Here is a 16991-nt window from a genome sequence, read left to right as displayed (position 1 = left end):
CTGGTTCTAAAATACAGTATAAAAGATGCTAGTTGAACAATAAAAGCATCAAACAAGAAGCAACATATGTAAATGATTTTTAAAATATACATTTAATGATTTTTTCAGACCATATTTTAAAAAATTTAGATTCCCCTCATCTCATACCCAGCATTTTTGAGGAGCCTCCATCAAAGTGAAGAGATGCCTGGGCTGGATTTGGGGTACACCATCAGAGTGGAACATGTTGTTATTAGCTGCCCTGGAGTTGGCCTTGACTCGTGGCAACCCCGTGCACAACAGAACAAAATGCTGCCCAGTCCATCCCCATAATCAGTTGCAGGTCAGACCATTGTGATCCACAGAGTTTTCACTTGGTGATTTGTAGAAGTAGATTGCCAGGCCTTTCTTCCTAGTCTGCCTTAGTCTGGAATCTCCACTGAAACCTGTTTAACATCTTAGTGACACACAAGCCTCCACTGACAGACAGGTGGTGGCTGTGCATGAGGTGCATTGACCAAGAATCGAACCCGGGTCTCCTGCATGGAAGGCGAGAATTCTACCACTCTGCCTGATCCTGATGTGAACCTTACCCAGGGCATTATAGGGAGACATTGACTACTGAAACAAATAAATAAAACCCAGCACTTCAGAGACTTAACAGCGTAGAGGTTTGATAAGGAGCCCTGGTGGCGCACTGGTTAACACTCGGCTGCTAACTGCAAGGTTGGTGTTTGGAACCCACCAGCCGCTCCAGGGGAGAAAAGACCTGACAATTTGCTCCCGTAAAGATTACAGCCTAGGAAACCTTGGGGCAGTTCTACTCTGTCATCTGAGATCACTGTGAGTTGGCACACAACAACAGTTTATGGAACAGGACGGCCTCTGAGTAGGTCAGGAGGTCTGCCCTCCTGTGCACTGCATTCAGGAACTGCAGGTGAGCAAGGCGCCACCAAGCTCAGTGGGTGGCTTCCAAGGTCACCCTGGAGGGTCTGGAGGGGAGCAAAGAGGTGAGGTGGGCGAGGGGGGGCACCTGTGCTGGCTACCATTGGGTGGAGCTGCCACATGACCACACCCCCCTGTTCAGAAATAGCAAAGCCCGAGTCCTGGCTGAGCAGCCCCTTCTGAGTGAAGGCCCCAAACGTGTCAAGGAGCACAAATTTGGCGGGCCACTAGCAACCTGTGCCCCACCCCACTGGTCTGTCCCTGCATCGTTGTGTGTCCGTTTCACTGACACACGTGGACTCCAGACAGTTCAGGTCCGCAGCGTCAGTGAGGGGAGCCGTGAGGTCAAGTGATCATTTTAAGGGTGTGTGCTCTTCTCTCCTCTGCAGATATCGCAAACGGCACCAGTTCAGGGGGGTACCGCCCACCTCCCAGAACCAAAGAAGTCATCATCAACGGCCAGACTGTGAAACTTAAATATTGTTTCACCTGCAAGATTTTCCGGCCCCCTCGTGCCTCCCATTGTAGCCTTTGTGATAACTGCGTAGGTGAGTAGAAGGGCAATGCCTGTCTTGCGCCCGGAACGCTCACGTTATAATGATCTTCTCTGAATAGAGGCTTTGTGCTAAAGAGAGCCACACGTAGTTCTCTTTAGTCCTTAGAGAGGGACACATTCCATCATGGTTAATATTTCCTTGAGTTTGCCTCTTGCCACTGACCCCGTTCTCTAGGCCTAGACTTAACAACTCTCCCTTTTATTTCTTTTCTTTTTGCGTCCTGCAACTCCCCTTGTACCAGTACACTACCTTCTCCTCCCCAAAACTCACATCACACGCACCAGTGTAGGCCCTTGTTCCCAGAGCTCCCAGGCCAGCAGGCATCTGAAATAAACCAGGTCATCGCTAGGCCTCCGTTGCCTGAGGGGTTGGCTGCACCGTAGCTGGGTGTTCTTGGGCAGTTCTTTCCACCCAGTCCCTCTCCTCAGAGGGGCATTTGGCAAAGAGAGCTGGAAGTGTTGGAAACCCAAGGAGAGAAAGTGAGGTAAGAGGGCGGGAGCCAATCGTTAAGATCATGACTCTTCCCCGAGACCATCATGGCCTTCTGCTCTGTCAGCTTGCCTTCTCCAGCACAGACTAGGAGGCAGGCAGAGGGAAAGTGCCTGCTCAGAGATCCTTACTGTAAGACTGGGCCCAGCTGTAGGCCCCCACTGACCCACCACATCTCCAACAGATGAAGTGAGCTCCTGTCCTTTCAGGCTGAGAGCTGCTACCCACAACCACAGACCATCTTCTTTCCCAGACAGGAGCTAGTTAGAGATGAGGTGGGCAAGGAGATGGTGGAAGACCCAAGTTACAGAAAGCGTAGCAGGAAAGGAACCAAGGCTTTGCCACACTCAGAAGGACTGTGGTTTGCCTCTACTAGGAGTTATCAAGGATATTCCTGGGAAACTAGGCATGGAAATCCTATTACCTCACACCTGAAAGGATAGAAACACGCCTCAGAACAAACTTTGTTTCCCTCCAAGGTACATGATCAATTGCCAACACCCTTCTTCAGTCTATAGAAGTTTTAGCCTCAGTTTTTCTTTAGAAAATACATTTTACAATGCAGTCTTCCTTTTATTTGTCTTATATTTACTTTATCTTAATGTTAATAATCTACAGTTTGGTACAAAGTCAGTGTTTTCCCTATCAGACCTTGTCTTGGTTCTATTCACTTAGATAAACTACTTGTAGCATTTGCTTCCCCTAAATGGAATAGTATGGAATTTTGTTCAGTCTTCCTCCCATGTAAGTAGCCTGTAGTTGAGAGCCTGGGATCTGGTAAACCAAACAAACAAACCCATTGCTGTCAAGTCAGTTCTGACTCATAGTGACCCTATAGGACAGAGTAGGGTTTCCAAGGCTGTAAATCTTTACAGAAGCAGACTGCCACATCTGCCTCCTTCAGAGCAGCCAGTGGGTTGGAATTGCCAATTTTTGGTTAGCAGCCTAGTGCTTAAGCACTGCGCCACCAGGGCTCCTATGAGATCTGGTACCAGGTCCAAATTTTGGTTCTGTCTTACTAGCTGTGTGACTTAGACAAGCTACTTAAACTCTCTATGCTTTGGTTTTCTCATCTCTACAATGAGTTTGATAACAGTACCTACCTCGTGGTGTGGTTGAGAGACTAAATGAGTTAACACATGTAGAGCACTTAGGATAGTGCTTGGCATATAGCAAACACTCTATAATTGTTAGCTGCTAAGGCTATTACTACTTCTGCTCCCTTAATGTTTTTGGTTGGCTTTCTGTGTACAATTTCTGGATCTGCTGTCACCATCTACAGGGATGGTGACCAAGACAACACCTAATATCCCATGTGGGGACATACCAGGTTTTGTACGAGGACACACAACAGCCTGTTTGATTTCTGATACCCTTCCGGGAGACACCAGCCCCAGTGGCCGTACATGCCTATGCTGGGGACGCTTCTAAGCCAAAGTGACACAGTAGCTTAAATATTTTCAGAGGAACTACGTAGGGATTCTCAGGACCCTTTCTTGGATTGTAATCTTGACCTCAGGGCCTATAATGTGATGGAATAGTGTGCACCTTACATTTTTTCAAGTAAGCGCTTCTGTTATTTTGCATGCTTCTTCCCCAGGAGATCTAATATTGATTCCAATCAGCATTTTGATAGGTAGGGTGTTATCTGAAAAACCTAAAAAGTTGACTGGGCACATCCTTGTCTTTATCATATAAAAATGCTGATTTTTATTGGCATTTTTAGACACCTAACTCTTTCCATTTGTCCCTACAAAGATAATGCACATGGGTCTCAATCCTCTGTTTCCTGTCTCTAGGCTAGATTCCTAATCATGATAAAATTTCATTTCCATTGCATAGGAACTTGTTTTTCAAATGCCCTTTCGGTGCATTGTTGTCAAACACTTTTAAAAAGTTTATATAATTACTCTCATGTGTTCCCTCCATCACCCATAAGCATATGTGTCCCTTAAAGAACTCTGATTAACTAGCTATACAGTCCCTTTCCCAAAATTATAAATGCCTTTTCTCAACTGATAGTGGACTTCTCCCATGGTTTAACTGTTTAAGATAGTGTCCTTTCTTATAAAGTCTGCCAGCGGTGAAAGTAAGGGACATCAGCCCATAATATCCAGGAGCCCTTCTGCAATCTCTCTGATAAATAGAAGTTCCAATGGCAATCCAGCATCCCTCAAGCTAGTATGGTGATGCCTTATAAGTGGGAGACACAGACTGGCAAAAGAAAGGAAAAGGAGAGGAGGGAAGTTTGAGGTGGGGTCGAAAGGAGGGAAACTGGAGGCCAAGAGCACACTGCCAACCAAAAAAAAAAACCAAACCCATCGCTGTCAAGTCAATTCCAACTCATAGCAATCCTATAGGACAGAGTAGAACTGCCCCATAGGGTCTCCAGGAGCAGCTGGTGGATTCAAACTGCTGACCTTTTTTTGGTTAGTAGCTGAGCTCTTAAGCACTGTGCCGCCAGGGCTCCACATTGCCAACCCGTTAAAAAAAACCAAACCCATTGCCATCGAGTCGATTCCGACCATAGCGACCCTGTAGGACAGAGTCAAACATTGCCAACAGTTGCCTCTAAATATTATTTCATGGTCCTGGGGCTGAATCTTGGCAAACCTTGATTAAGGCCAGATTGTGAGGAGGATAGTGTCCTGGGTAATGCAAACTGCTAACATTCTTGGCTGCAAACCAAAAGATTGGAGGTTCAAGTCCACCCAGAGGTGCCTCAGAAGGAAGGTCTGGCAGTCTACTTCCAAAAAATCAGCCATTGAAAACCCTATGGAGCACAGTTCTCTGACACACATGGAGGCGCCATGAGTTGGAATTGACTTGACAGCAACTGATTTAAGAGGAGGACAGGTGAGATAAGTTGCATATGGTTGATTTTAAAATAAAGCTACTCACGACACTCATCAATAACCAGTTATTCAACTGGACATAGCTTTGGCTTTCCCGTTAATTACACCTGTGATGTGACTGATGAGCACACCAGTGGATTGGGCTTTCTGCGCCTGGGAAAATAGAGTGAAAAGCAGATGTGTCCAACTAAGTGGTGTAAGTGCAGAGTTTGCTGCTATTTTATTTTTAGATAGAAAATTTTTGTCGAACGACTTCTACTTTTTGCAGCAAGGGAAAAAAATACAACAGTACACTGAAAGCCAAGATCATGCCACTTCCTTCTCCTATAACGAGTGGGTCTGGGTTGGTACTTCCTTGGCATGATATATAATCATCGCTTTGCGTTGGGAGAGGACAGTGGAAAAATGCAGTTTCCCAGGCAATTCAGAAGAGTATTTTATTTGTTAAATAAGTTTGAAATGAGAGCAGAGTCTCAGGGCTGTGTCCTGTTCATTGAGGAAGGAGGGCGAAGCTTTCTCGGGGCGCACACTTTGGTGCAGAGGTAGAGCTGGTGAGCAGAGCGCATTGGGTAGGGACGTGCAGGGTATACAGATGAGGGCTGAATCCTGCTTATGTCACTGGATAATATTGGGAACCTGGATGAGTTATCTGACCCTCCCCAGCTGTTCAGATCTGTAAAATGGGTGATCCTAGCACCTACCTCATAGGTTTCTTTTAAGGACTGAGATAGTACTCACAGCCCCCAGAACAGACCTGGCCCACACTAAGTGGTCAGTAAGGGCTCGCCATCCGTGTCATTGTCATCATCAGTGACAAGAGAAATGCTGAAGCTATTGGTGCCAAGTAATGCATAGAAGATCTGTCTTCATGAAGAAGTAGGGGTCACCTGGTATTTCCTGTACATGGTAGGACTTAAATGACCTGCAGTGACACAGTGACCGTCTTCTCTCTCTCGGACTCTGTCTCTGCCTGTTTATCTCTGTCTGTCTGTCTGTTCCTCAGAGTCTTACTTTCTCTCTCTATAGTGTCCTCTGTGTTACCATCAGACCATGGTTGCACATCGGAGCAGAGTATTTTGTGTTGTTTGTTCAGCCAGGCTATCTCTGAAGTTATAAAATATTTTTAAACAACAAACAGCTGGGCCCTAGTGCCTCCTGCTCTCTCTCCTTAGATCGTCAGATCACTTGGATCATTAAAGTGATATTGGCTGAAGGAGCCAAAAAGCAAATCTTGAGCTGTGAGCTCCTCTCCAACATGGCTACGTACGTTCTGAGGCCCCAAGTGATAGCCTCCATGTTTTCCTTGACCGGGGTGGACCCTACTGGCAAAGTCTGGCCTTCAGCAAGCCCTGGTTCAGGGATGGAAGAGCCAGAGGCTTTCCCTGGAATTAGTTTAAGTATAACCTAAACCTGTCATAAAATGGGACTCACTTGAAACTGAACCAGTAAACAACATCATGATAAATGGCAGAAAAATTGAAGCTGTCAAGGATTTCATTGTACTTGGATCAACAGTTAATGCCCAGGGAAGCAGCAGTTGAGAAATCAAACAACTTATTGTATTGGGAAAATCTGCTGCAAAAGACCTCTTCAAAGTGTTGCAGGGCATGAAATCACCTTGCAGAAAGCAATTTGACAGATGCCCTCGTGGGGAGTCCAGGTCCAGTTACTGCTGTTTTTTGCAGGGCTTCACCGCCATCTTTAAAAAGCCTCATAAACCCCGTTCTCATTCCCCTGAATCTTTCTTTCTTTGCTTTTTTTAAAATTTATTGTGGTAACAATAAAGTTTGCCATTTTAACCATTTTTAAGTGTACACATCAGTGGTAATTACATTCATCAAGCTCTGCAGCCATCACCACTATGTATTTCCAAAAATTTTTCATCACCCCAAATGGAAACTCAGTGCCCCTTAAGTAATAACTCCCCACTCTCCCTTCCCCCAGCCCCTGAGAACCACTGATAAGCTTTGGTCTGTACCCATTTGCCTATTCTAGGTATCTTATATCAGTGGGATCATACAATATTATTCCTTTTGCGATTGACTTATTTCACCCAGTATAATGTCTTCATGGTTCATCCATGTGTGGCATGTATCAGAAATTCATTTCTCTTTATGGCTAGGTCATATTCCATTGTATGGATTTCCCACATTTTGTTGACCGATTCACCTGTTGGTGAACATGCAGTTGTCTCCACTTTTTGGCTGTTGTGAATAGTGCTGGCCCTGCATCTTCTTTGCTGTGTTCTGTCTCCCCTGGGCTCTTTACCACGTTTTACTGCCCACCCTCCCTTCTGTTCCACAGTGTTCCGCTGATCTAGCTGTGTGCTCTGTGATGTGGCTCTCTGAGCTCCGACCACAGACATCCTGTCTGTTGTGTACCCTGTTGTGTGCATTGTTGTCATTGTCCATTAGAGCCTGCTCACTGCCCCATGGCCCTACTCCATATCCAAGCCACTGTAAGATTTGCAATTAAAGCTGCCCTCTGTTGTGGGGTAGAATTCTGGAATGTCCTTTTTAACTATTTCCATATTTCCTGTTTCCCATAGGAAAGCATGCCATTAGAGGGGAGGGGAAGGGGACTGGCATTTGTATCTTCCCAGGAACCAAACCAAACAGGACTTCACTTTGTTTCCTGGTTTCAGTATTTTTGTTTGTTACCAACGTTTAATGAACCTATGTGCCAGGCATTGTGCTAATGCTTGTCGTTATTGTTGTGTGCTGTCAAGTCTGTTCGGACTCATAGTGACCCTATAGGACAGAGTAGAATTGCCCCATAGGGTTTTCTAGGCTGTGATCTTTACGGGATCAGATCGACAGGTCTTTTGTCCTGTGGAGCCACTAGCGGGTTCAAACTGCCAACCTTGTGGTTAGCAACCGAGCACTTTAACCATCGTGCCCCCAGGGCTCCTTGTACTAATGGTAGATACATCAAAATAAAAGATAGTCTCAGGGATCATTATTAAGAGAATTAAAAGCAGAAAGCATTGTATTTGTCATTTTACATGTGTCAAAGAGAGTAATTTTAAATTAATAAGGGTGCAATTGAAAATTAAATCAACATTAATGCACCAAATAACATTGCATCAAAATATATAAAGTAAAATTGTTAGAAAACGGAAGGATAATTTGGCATTAGAGACAATGCCAATGAGAAACAAAGCACACCTGATTTTGATGACTCAAGTAAGCAAACTATAAGTAAGTAAATAGATGATACCAATATATAACTAATAATGAATGTCCGACTTTGTTTCTACAGAGTATACATTTAAACCTCTTTCAACTGTTCATGGAACACATACAAAATTGATCACGCCAGGCCACAGAATACTCTTATTAACTTCCTAAAGGCAGATAGTGTACAGACCATGTTATCTGATGACAAGACAAAAAAACTAGTAGTCACCCACATAAACAAACAAACCTACCAATTGGATATTTTTTTTTAAGTTTGTCGTTGTAATTCTTAGGTGACAGAAATGTCAAAACTTTGATTATGTAATGTTTAGGGAATGACAATAAGAACAATGCAAGAGAAAACTGTGTATGCCGTTCAGAATTCTCTGTGTATTTTTTTCACTGGGGTAAAATTTGCATAACATATGGAGGGGTTGTGGAGAGACTGGAACACTTACACACTGCTGGTGGGAATGTAGAATAGTACAACCCCTTTGGAAATTGATTTGGTGCTTCCTTAAAAAGCTAGAAATAGAAGTACCATAAGATCCAGCAATCCCACTCATTGGAATATATCCTAGACAAATAAGAGCCTTCACACGAATAGATACATGCACACCCATGTTCATCACAGCACTGTTCACGATAGCAAAAAGATGGAAACAACCTAGGTGCCCGTCAGCAGATGAATGGATAAACAAATTATGGTATATTCACACAATGGAATACTACACAATGATAAAGAACAATGACGAATCCATGAAACATCCCATAACATGGATGAATCTGGAAGGCATTATGCTGAGTGAATTTAGTCAGTCACAAAAGGACAAATATTGTATTAAGACCACTATTATAAGAACTCAAGAAAAGATTTAAACACAGATGGTTACGAGGGTGGGGAGGGAGGGCGAGGTTTATTTGCTAACTAGATAGTAGATACGAATTATCTTAGGTGCAGAGAAGGACAACACACACTACAGGGGAAGTCCACACAACTGGACTAAACCAAAAGCTAAGAAGTTTCTTGAATACAACCAAACACTTCGAGGAACAGAGTAGCAGGGGAGGGGGTCTGGGGACTATGCTTTCAGGGGACTTCTAGGATTGACCTAACAAAGTTTATTAATAAAATGTTCTGCATCCTACTTGGGTGAGTGGCGTCTGGGGTATTATAAGCTACCCAGCGGCCATCTAAGATGCATTAATTGGACCCAGCCCACCTGGAGCAAAGGAGAATGAAGAACACCAAAGACATAAGGAAAATATTAGCCCCAAAGACAGAAAGGGCCACATAAACCAGAGATGCATCAGCCGGAGACCAGAAGAACTTAGATGGTGTCCAGCTACAACCAAAGACCTCCCTGACAGGGAATACAACAGAGAGTCCCTGACAGAGCAGGAGAAAAGTGGAGTGCAGAACTCAAATTCTATAAAAAGACCAGACTTAATGGTCTGACTGAAACTGGAGGGACCCTGGAAGACATGGCCCTCAGACTCTCTGTTAACCCAGAACTGAAACCATTCCTGAAGCCATAGATTAGATATAGATTAGACTAGAGTATAAGACAGAAAATGATACTCGTGAAGAGTGTGCTTCTTAGCTCAAGAAGAAACATGAGACTAAATGGGCAGCTCCTGTCTGGAGGCGAGATGAGAAGGCACACAGGGACAGGAGCTGGTTGGATGGACACAGGAAATCTGGAGTGGAAAGGAGGAATGTGCTGTCACATTATAGGGAGAGCAACTAGGGTCACATAACAATATGTATAAATTTTTGTATGAGAAATTAACTTGAACTGTAAACTTTCACTTAAAGCACAGTTTTAAAAATCGCATAACATAAAATTCAAGAATGCTAACATTCAAACACGAAAATAGTTAACCTAAGCAGAAAAGGAATCAACTGCAAGGCTATCAGGTAGCTCACAGCATCAACTAGAAGGCTAGAGAACACAGCTTGGAAACCTGGAAAAGCCAGGGAGCTGGGTGACCAGGCACAGCCAGTCACACCTGTGTAGGACTTTGTGGGAGATGCAGGAGCCAGGTGACATTGGTCTACCACCACTGCATTCTAAGTCTGCTGCTGCCATCAGCTTAAAACTGACTCTCTCTGCTTCTGAGGACCTTGGCTCCAGATCTGGGTGGGGGCATCGGTTCCGTTTCGCTTTCACACCCGAGTAGTCAAGGAGTGAGCAGAGGTAACTGCCCTTTTGAGCTTCTATAACGGGACGAGGCCCCGCCTCCTGCCTATTTTGGGATTCTCCCCAAACAGGAAGTTTACATGGGTGGTAGATGACCAATAAAGGAAGCATTTTTTACAGTCTAGTACAAAAAACAAAGCTGAGCTTGAAAACAAATACATGAACAAAGCATCCATCTCAAGAAGACAGAAGAAAGAATAGCAAAATAAACTCAAGGGGAACAATTAATGACTATGAAACAAAGAACTGTAAATAAGATACCAGGTCTAATTCTTCAGAAAAGAAACTACAAAAAAGATAAACCTCTCATAAAACTGAAAGAGACAATAACGAGGAAGTGCAAATGACAGATTCAAATGAGACACAGATATAGGTGAGATTTTCTTTAATTGTTAGAAACTAATTATATCACTGTGTTGTTGTATAACTCTATGACACTGGGTTTGAAAATCTCAATGAACGTGTTTCTGTAGAAAATTCTCCAGAGAATGAGTGGAGAATTTAAATAGACTACTAACCATAAAAACCTGAAAAGTTGATTGAAGAATTCTCCTAGAAAGGTGCTGGACCCAGACAATTTTACTTTCTCTGTTATCAATAGTGTTCCAGAGCTTAGAGAGAAAGTTGGAAAACTTTTCAGTTTGTTTCACCAGAGTAACATAACCCTGACACCTAAACCCGATGAAAATAACATGCAAAAAAGATCTTTTATAAATATGTAAAAAGCCAGTGAAAAGATAAGCAAATTTAATCCAGTAGTGTAGTTACAGAATGACTCGCTATAACATAGACGGGTTTATTTCAGGGATCCAATTATTTTTAATATTAATAAATCTATTAATGTATCAGTAGATCAAAGGAGAAGAGATGTATGATTATGATGATACTAACAAGGAATTTGATAAGATTTGACATTCATTTCCAACTCTAAGACTTGGCAAATCAAAATTGGGAGATGTGGTAGACAGATTTTTCTACTCCCATGGTTATTTTAGGTCACGTGGCAAAAAGCACTTGGGAGGTATTAATAATAAGGTGACTAATCAGCTGCCCAGGAGTCCCCGGGTGGCACAAATAGTTATGCACAGGTGGTTCAAATCCACCTGGAGCCTCCTCAGAAGAAAGGCCTGGCAGTCTGCTTCCCAAAAGTCACGGTCTTGAAAACCCAATGGAGCAGTTCTACTCTGCACACATGGGGTCACCGTGAGTCAGAATCGACTGGACAGCAGCTCGTTTAGTTCTGGGTGTGTGTTTGTTTGTTTTTAAATCGGCTGACCTCGAATTAGGGAGATTATCCTGGATTATCCAGGCGGCCCCAGTGTAATCACGTGAGCCCCGTAAGAGCAGAAGAGGAAGGCAGAGAGATTTCACACGTGAGAAGGACTCAGTGTGCTTGCAGATGGAGGGGCCTCTGTGGACAGGATGAGGAGGAATTGACTCCTGCCAGGACCACTGAACTTGGAGAAGACCCAGAGCCCCAGATGAGACCTGCAGCTCTGGCCAACGCCTTGATTTTAGCCACTGAGACCACGAACAGGGAATCTAGGCACCATGCTGTCCTCCCGCCCCGTGGAAGCCAGGTCAGAGTCGGATGACCCCTTTGACTGTAAGACGCCATTCTTCCTTGGAAGCTCTTCACCTGCTCTTACGTCTCATTACAACTGTGCTCCCCTCATTAACATGCCCTGTATTCTGCTACCAAGGATTTCTTCCAAAAGAATTACAACTGAGAAAGGGTTTAGAGGTGCTTTTGAGGCAATAGCCAAAATAAAAATAAACTCCAGAAAATGTTTTATCTTTCAGATGAGTTTACTCCATAAAGGGTTTGTTAGAGGTTTAAGTTCATATGTTGTTATTAGCTGCCACCTAGTCAGCCCCTGACTCATGGCAACCCCATGCATGATGAAAATAAACGCTGCCTGGTCCTGCACCCTCCCATGATCAGTTGCAGATCAGACCATTGTGATCCATAGGATTGTCATTGGCTGATTTTCAGAAGCAGATCACCAGGCCTTTCTTCCTAGTCTACCTCAGTCTGGAAGCTCTGCTGAAACCTGTTCAGCATCATAGCGACATACAAGCCTCGACTGACAGACACATGGTGGCCGCGCATGAGGTGCAATGGCTGGGAATTGAGTCCACAGAAGGTGTGAGTTCTATCACTGAACCACCAGTGCCTCATCGTAAGTACGTATAAATGGATAGGAATTCCTCAAATGGAATCCCTGGGGCCTGGGAGTCTGCATTTTAGCAAGCTTCCCAGGTCATTCTTGTGCCATCCAGGTTGCTAGCCACAGGAGCCGACTTCTCCTGCCCCTCCCCGGGTCCCACCGTCCAGGTCAGACCATCTCGACGTGTTGGAAATGGCTCATCCTTCAGAGACACAGTGGCCACTGGTGGGGCTTCCTAAAGAAGGTGATTTGCAGCCTTGAAAAACTAATACTCATAAACAGCTACCATTTCCAAGGGCCTGTTGGAAGACATGCATTATAAATACTGCATTATCTTATTTTGTCTCCATGACAACCATATTAGAAAGTATTGTTTTCCCAGGTTTATAGATGTGGATTTATCCAATAAGGCTCTGTTTCTCTCCTTCGACTCACCTTAGGGCCATCATCCCTTTGAGTGTCTGAGTGGACATTGACAGAGTTTGCCAGCGGGGTACAAGTCCACAGTGCTGCGTGGCCAGCCGTGCGAGGGCACAGGGCTGGACTGGAGAGTCAGCATGAGGAAACGGGCCACATCTGTAGAATGCCTTGTCAAGAAGCATTTACAGTTAACCTCAAAACGTCGATTGACTGGCCCTTCGGGAAAGTGCGAGGAAATACAGACACAGTTCTTGCCCTTGAGGCGTTTTCAGCCTCATCACGAGAGGTTAGCTAACATAAAGAAATGATTGACAAGGTTCTAGCACTCAGATATCTAGTCTGATCTCAGAATGGTCACTGTAGACCAATTTCCATAAAGGGCATAAGGCTGGAAGTTAGAGGACAGCCACAGAGAGGTCTTTGGTGCCTGTGATGGATTAAATTGTGTCCTTCCCTCCCACAAAAGAACTCCTGTACTTGTGGATGTAATCCAGTTTGTGGATAGGGTTTTCTCTGTTATGTTAATGAGGCTATATCAGTGTAGGGTGGATCCTAAACCTAATCACTTCCAAGTTCTAAGAAGACCAGAACAGACACAGAGACACACAGTGGGGGACTACAGATGACATGTGAGAACCTGCCTACGAGAAAAGGAACGCCAGTGTTCACCAGCAGACAGCAGACGCTGGGAGAGAGGCTTACGGAAGGAATCAATGTGGCAGAGTCCTGGATTTGGACTTTTTACCTCCAGACTGAGAAAATAAATTTCTATTCCTTAAAGCCACCCACCTGTGGTATTTGTGTCACAGCAGCACTAGGGAGCTAAAACAATGCCCATCCAAGAAGATAGACCTGACTTGGCCAGGAGTGCACAATGCTTGAGCAGGAAACCAAGATGACCCAGACTCCGCCTTAGGAAGGCCAACTAGACACTGGAGGACAATGTGAACAGGTGAGATGTATTAGTCAGCTGTTGTTCACTGACGCTGGGTAACAAGCAGCCTTAGAAATCTCAGTGGCTTTCAGCAAACAGCATTTCTTTTCCTTATGTGCCTGTGGGTCACCTGGGGCACTCTAGGGACTTGGCTGGGCTGGGCTGCACACATGGGTTTGGGTTCAGTTCTTCACCTCAAATTTTATTCTGGGACCTAGGCCGAAAGAGGAGAAGCTTGAGGGGGCGCTGGAGCACAAGATGGGAACCAAAACCGCACTGTCTCACAGGGCCTCTGCTTACGGCACATCTGCTCACATTCTGCTGGCTGAGCAAGGCCATGACCGTGCCATACGTCAGCGGTGCAGGGAAGTGGATATTTGCTGAAAATAATCAGGTCTATTGCACAGGGGAGATTTAAGGACCAAAGATCAGTTGCTTTCTGAGAAGCAGTTCTGTGTGTAATCCATCCTTTGACTCACAGAGTGCCTTGAAATATTGTTGCTGTTTTTACTTGGCATTGAGTCAACTCTGACTCATGGCGACCTTACATATAACAGATGGAACGTTGCCCGGTCCTGCACCATCTTCATGAGTGTTGGTATGTTTGAGTCCACTGTTTTCGTTATTCTGTCAATCCATCTCATTGAAGGTTTCCCTCATTTTCACTGACGCTCCACTTTACCAAACATGATGCCCTTTTCTAGTGATTTGTCTTTCCTGATGACGTTTCCAAAGTAAGCAAGTCAAAGTCTTACCATCCTCACTTCTAAGGAGCACTCTGATTTGTATTTCTTCTGAGACTGATTTTTTCATTCTTTTTTTGGTCCCTGGTATACACAGTATTCAGTATGGGAGTATGGATCACAACAGAATGTTACCTTGCAGTAGGCGCCCAATAGTCAATTACTGGAGTTGCCTGAAATCAAAATCAGCTTCTCGCAATGGATTTGGGAGCTAAGAGGCCAAGGATAAAACATACCCTTCCAGCCCTCAAGTTTCTTCTTCCAAGACATTGTAGACATAGCAGCTGATCCAGCTGCTCTGTGTTGGGGGTTAAGCAATAAATGTTTCAAAGAGTTCCACCCACTCTTAGCAGGAGCTGGGGAGAACTGAGCTGCTGAAGGCTGGAAACTTTGATAGTGAACAATAATAACCTGTGTGCTTTCATTTTAAAAGCTTCATACAAGTTTGTACATTTTTAAAGAAAAGAGCTATGACAATAATTTGGTTTGTTGATATAGGCTAAGTTATATTTTATTTTAAAAAGTTGAAAATATTTTAAATACAGGACTAACCAGAATGGAAAAATTGTACTTGGGGAAAAGGAATAAGAATGTGTATGTTGACAGGGGCGTCCTCCCTCTAAAGACTCTACCCAAACCCATTGCCGTCGAGTGGATTCTGACTCACAGCCACCCTACAGGACAGAGTAGAACTGCCCCATAGGGTTTCCAAGACTGTAATCTTTACGGAAGCAGACTGCCACATCTTTTTCCCACGAAGTGGCTGGCGGGTTCGAACTGCTGACTTTTCAGTTCGCAGCCGAGTGCTTAACCACTGTGCCACCAGGGCTCCAGGAAGAATAGTTTATTTAAAAATCTAATAACATACCTGTGAAAACGTAATTATTATCTCTTTTGATTAAAGAAGATGACAAAATAGAAACAGTTTATGCTAAAATAACTCATTTTTATCACACCATCATATTTATGTGTGGCTTTTTACTTTTGGAGGTAGTTCTACATACGTTATCTTATCCGCTGCTCACCACCAGCCTGAGCATTCTTCAGAACAGAAAGTTTCACCCCCATTCGACAGATGAGGAAACTGAGGTTCAGAGAGGGATGCTAATAACAACTTAATTTTTTTTTAATTCTCTCCTGTATGTATATGAGGATTGTAGTTGTCCTTGTTAGTTGTGGTTGAGTCAGCTCCAACTCGTGGAGACCCCACGTACGACAAAACGAAACTTTGTCCAGTCCTAAGTCACCTTTGTGATCACTGGTGTGCTCGAGTCCATTGTTGCGGCCACTGTGTGCTTTGAGGGCCTTCCAACCTAGGGAGCTCATCTTCCAGCACCGTATCAGATAATATTCTGTTGTGATCCATAAGGTTTTCGTTGGTTGATTTTTGGAAGTAGATTGCCAGGCCTTTCTTTCTAGTCCAACTTAGGAAGCTCTGCTGAAACCTGTCCACCATGGGTGACTTTGCTAGTATTTGAAATACCAGTGGCATAGCTTCAAGCATCATAACAACAGACAAGCAATAGGACAAACTGACGGATGGGTGGTTGGAAAATTGCATCACCCTATAAAATGATACCACCTAAAGACCCCAGTCTTCGGTATAGCAGAGGCTCTCTGGGGATCGCTGGCATTGGACCTTCTCCTTCTCAGGGTTCCCGATAAGTGTTGTACGTCCTGAGGGGAGAGTTTAATGAGGTGAGCTGCATATGTGGGCCAGAAGTTACCAGAAATTTGATGGAGTACAGCTACTTGAATGGAAGCAGTGACCCCCAAACATGAGGAGTGTTAAATGATCTCCCAGATGGTCCAAAGCAAGTACCCAAAAAGGCCCTGGGTGGGAGCTCAGTCACCCCAAGGACTGGTGACTAAGACTGTGGCCCTACTGTGGAAGTGCAACTTAGCCCATGGGACTCACTCACGCCCAAGGGCAGGGCCTGGCCGGGGCCTCGAGCCTTGCTTCTGGAGTTTGTTTGGAGCGGGGTTTCCTAACCTGGGCTCCCTAGTTGGAATTCAGAGGGTCCCTGAGCTTGGATGGGAAAAACAATTACATCATTTTTCACTAACCTCCAAATGAGTAGTGTTTGTCCCCATGAGAAACTACAGACGTTTTCACATGATGTGACAGTGATTGTGGAAATTTCAGAATAGCATTTACGCTTATTACTACTTGGAAGTTAGGGTAGTTGATAGACCTAGCAGTAAACCTTGTTATTTATGATATTAATAAATAAGTGTATTTTGCTATATCATACTTCTAAAATTATTTTGAAAACATTATTTCTTTATTATTGGTTTCTTTTGTCATATTATGTATTGTATTTTATTTTATGTATTTGAAAGATTTATTGTGGAAAATTGTCCACAGTCTTTACCAAACTGCTGAAGGAATTTATGGAACACAAAAAAGTTAAGAGCCCTGTAAGGAAGAATGAAGAAAACCAAAGACACAAGGGAAAGATTAGTCCAAAGGACTAATGGACCACAACTACCACAGCCTCCACCTGAGTGAGTC

The 16991-nt window shown here is 44.1% G+C and overlaps 1 protein-coding gene across 2 annotated transcripts in view; it reads left to right on the top strand.

Annotated features, from left to right (window-relative positions):
• Positions 1-16991, top strand: part of ZDHHC14 (zinc finger DHHC-type palmitoyltransferase 14) — a 345517-nt gene that overhangs the window by 251791 nt on the left and 76735 nt on the right. For both annotated transcript variants that reach the window (XM_023728825.1, XM_004368808.2), the window contains exon 3: positions 1314-1472. In XM_023728825.1, the coding sequence (XP_023584593.1) occupies positions 1314-1472 (159 nt within the window). The remainder of the gene's footprint in view (positions 1-1313; positions 1473-16991) is intronic.

This window comes from Trichechus manatus, unplaced genomic scaffold, assembly GCF_000243295.1.
Source record: "Trichechus manatus latirostris isolate Lorelei unplaced genomic scaffold, TriManLat1.0 scaffold00002, whole genome shotgun sequence".
Taxonomy (NCBI): Eukaryota; Metazoa; Chordata; class Mammalia; order Sirenia; family Trichechidae; genus Trichechus; species Trichechus manatus.
This window is presented reverse-complemented; position numbering and strand designations above follow the sequence as displayed.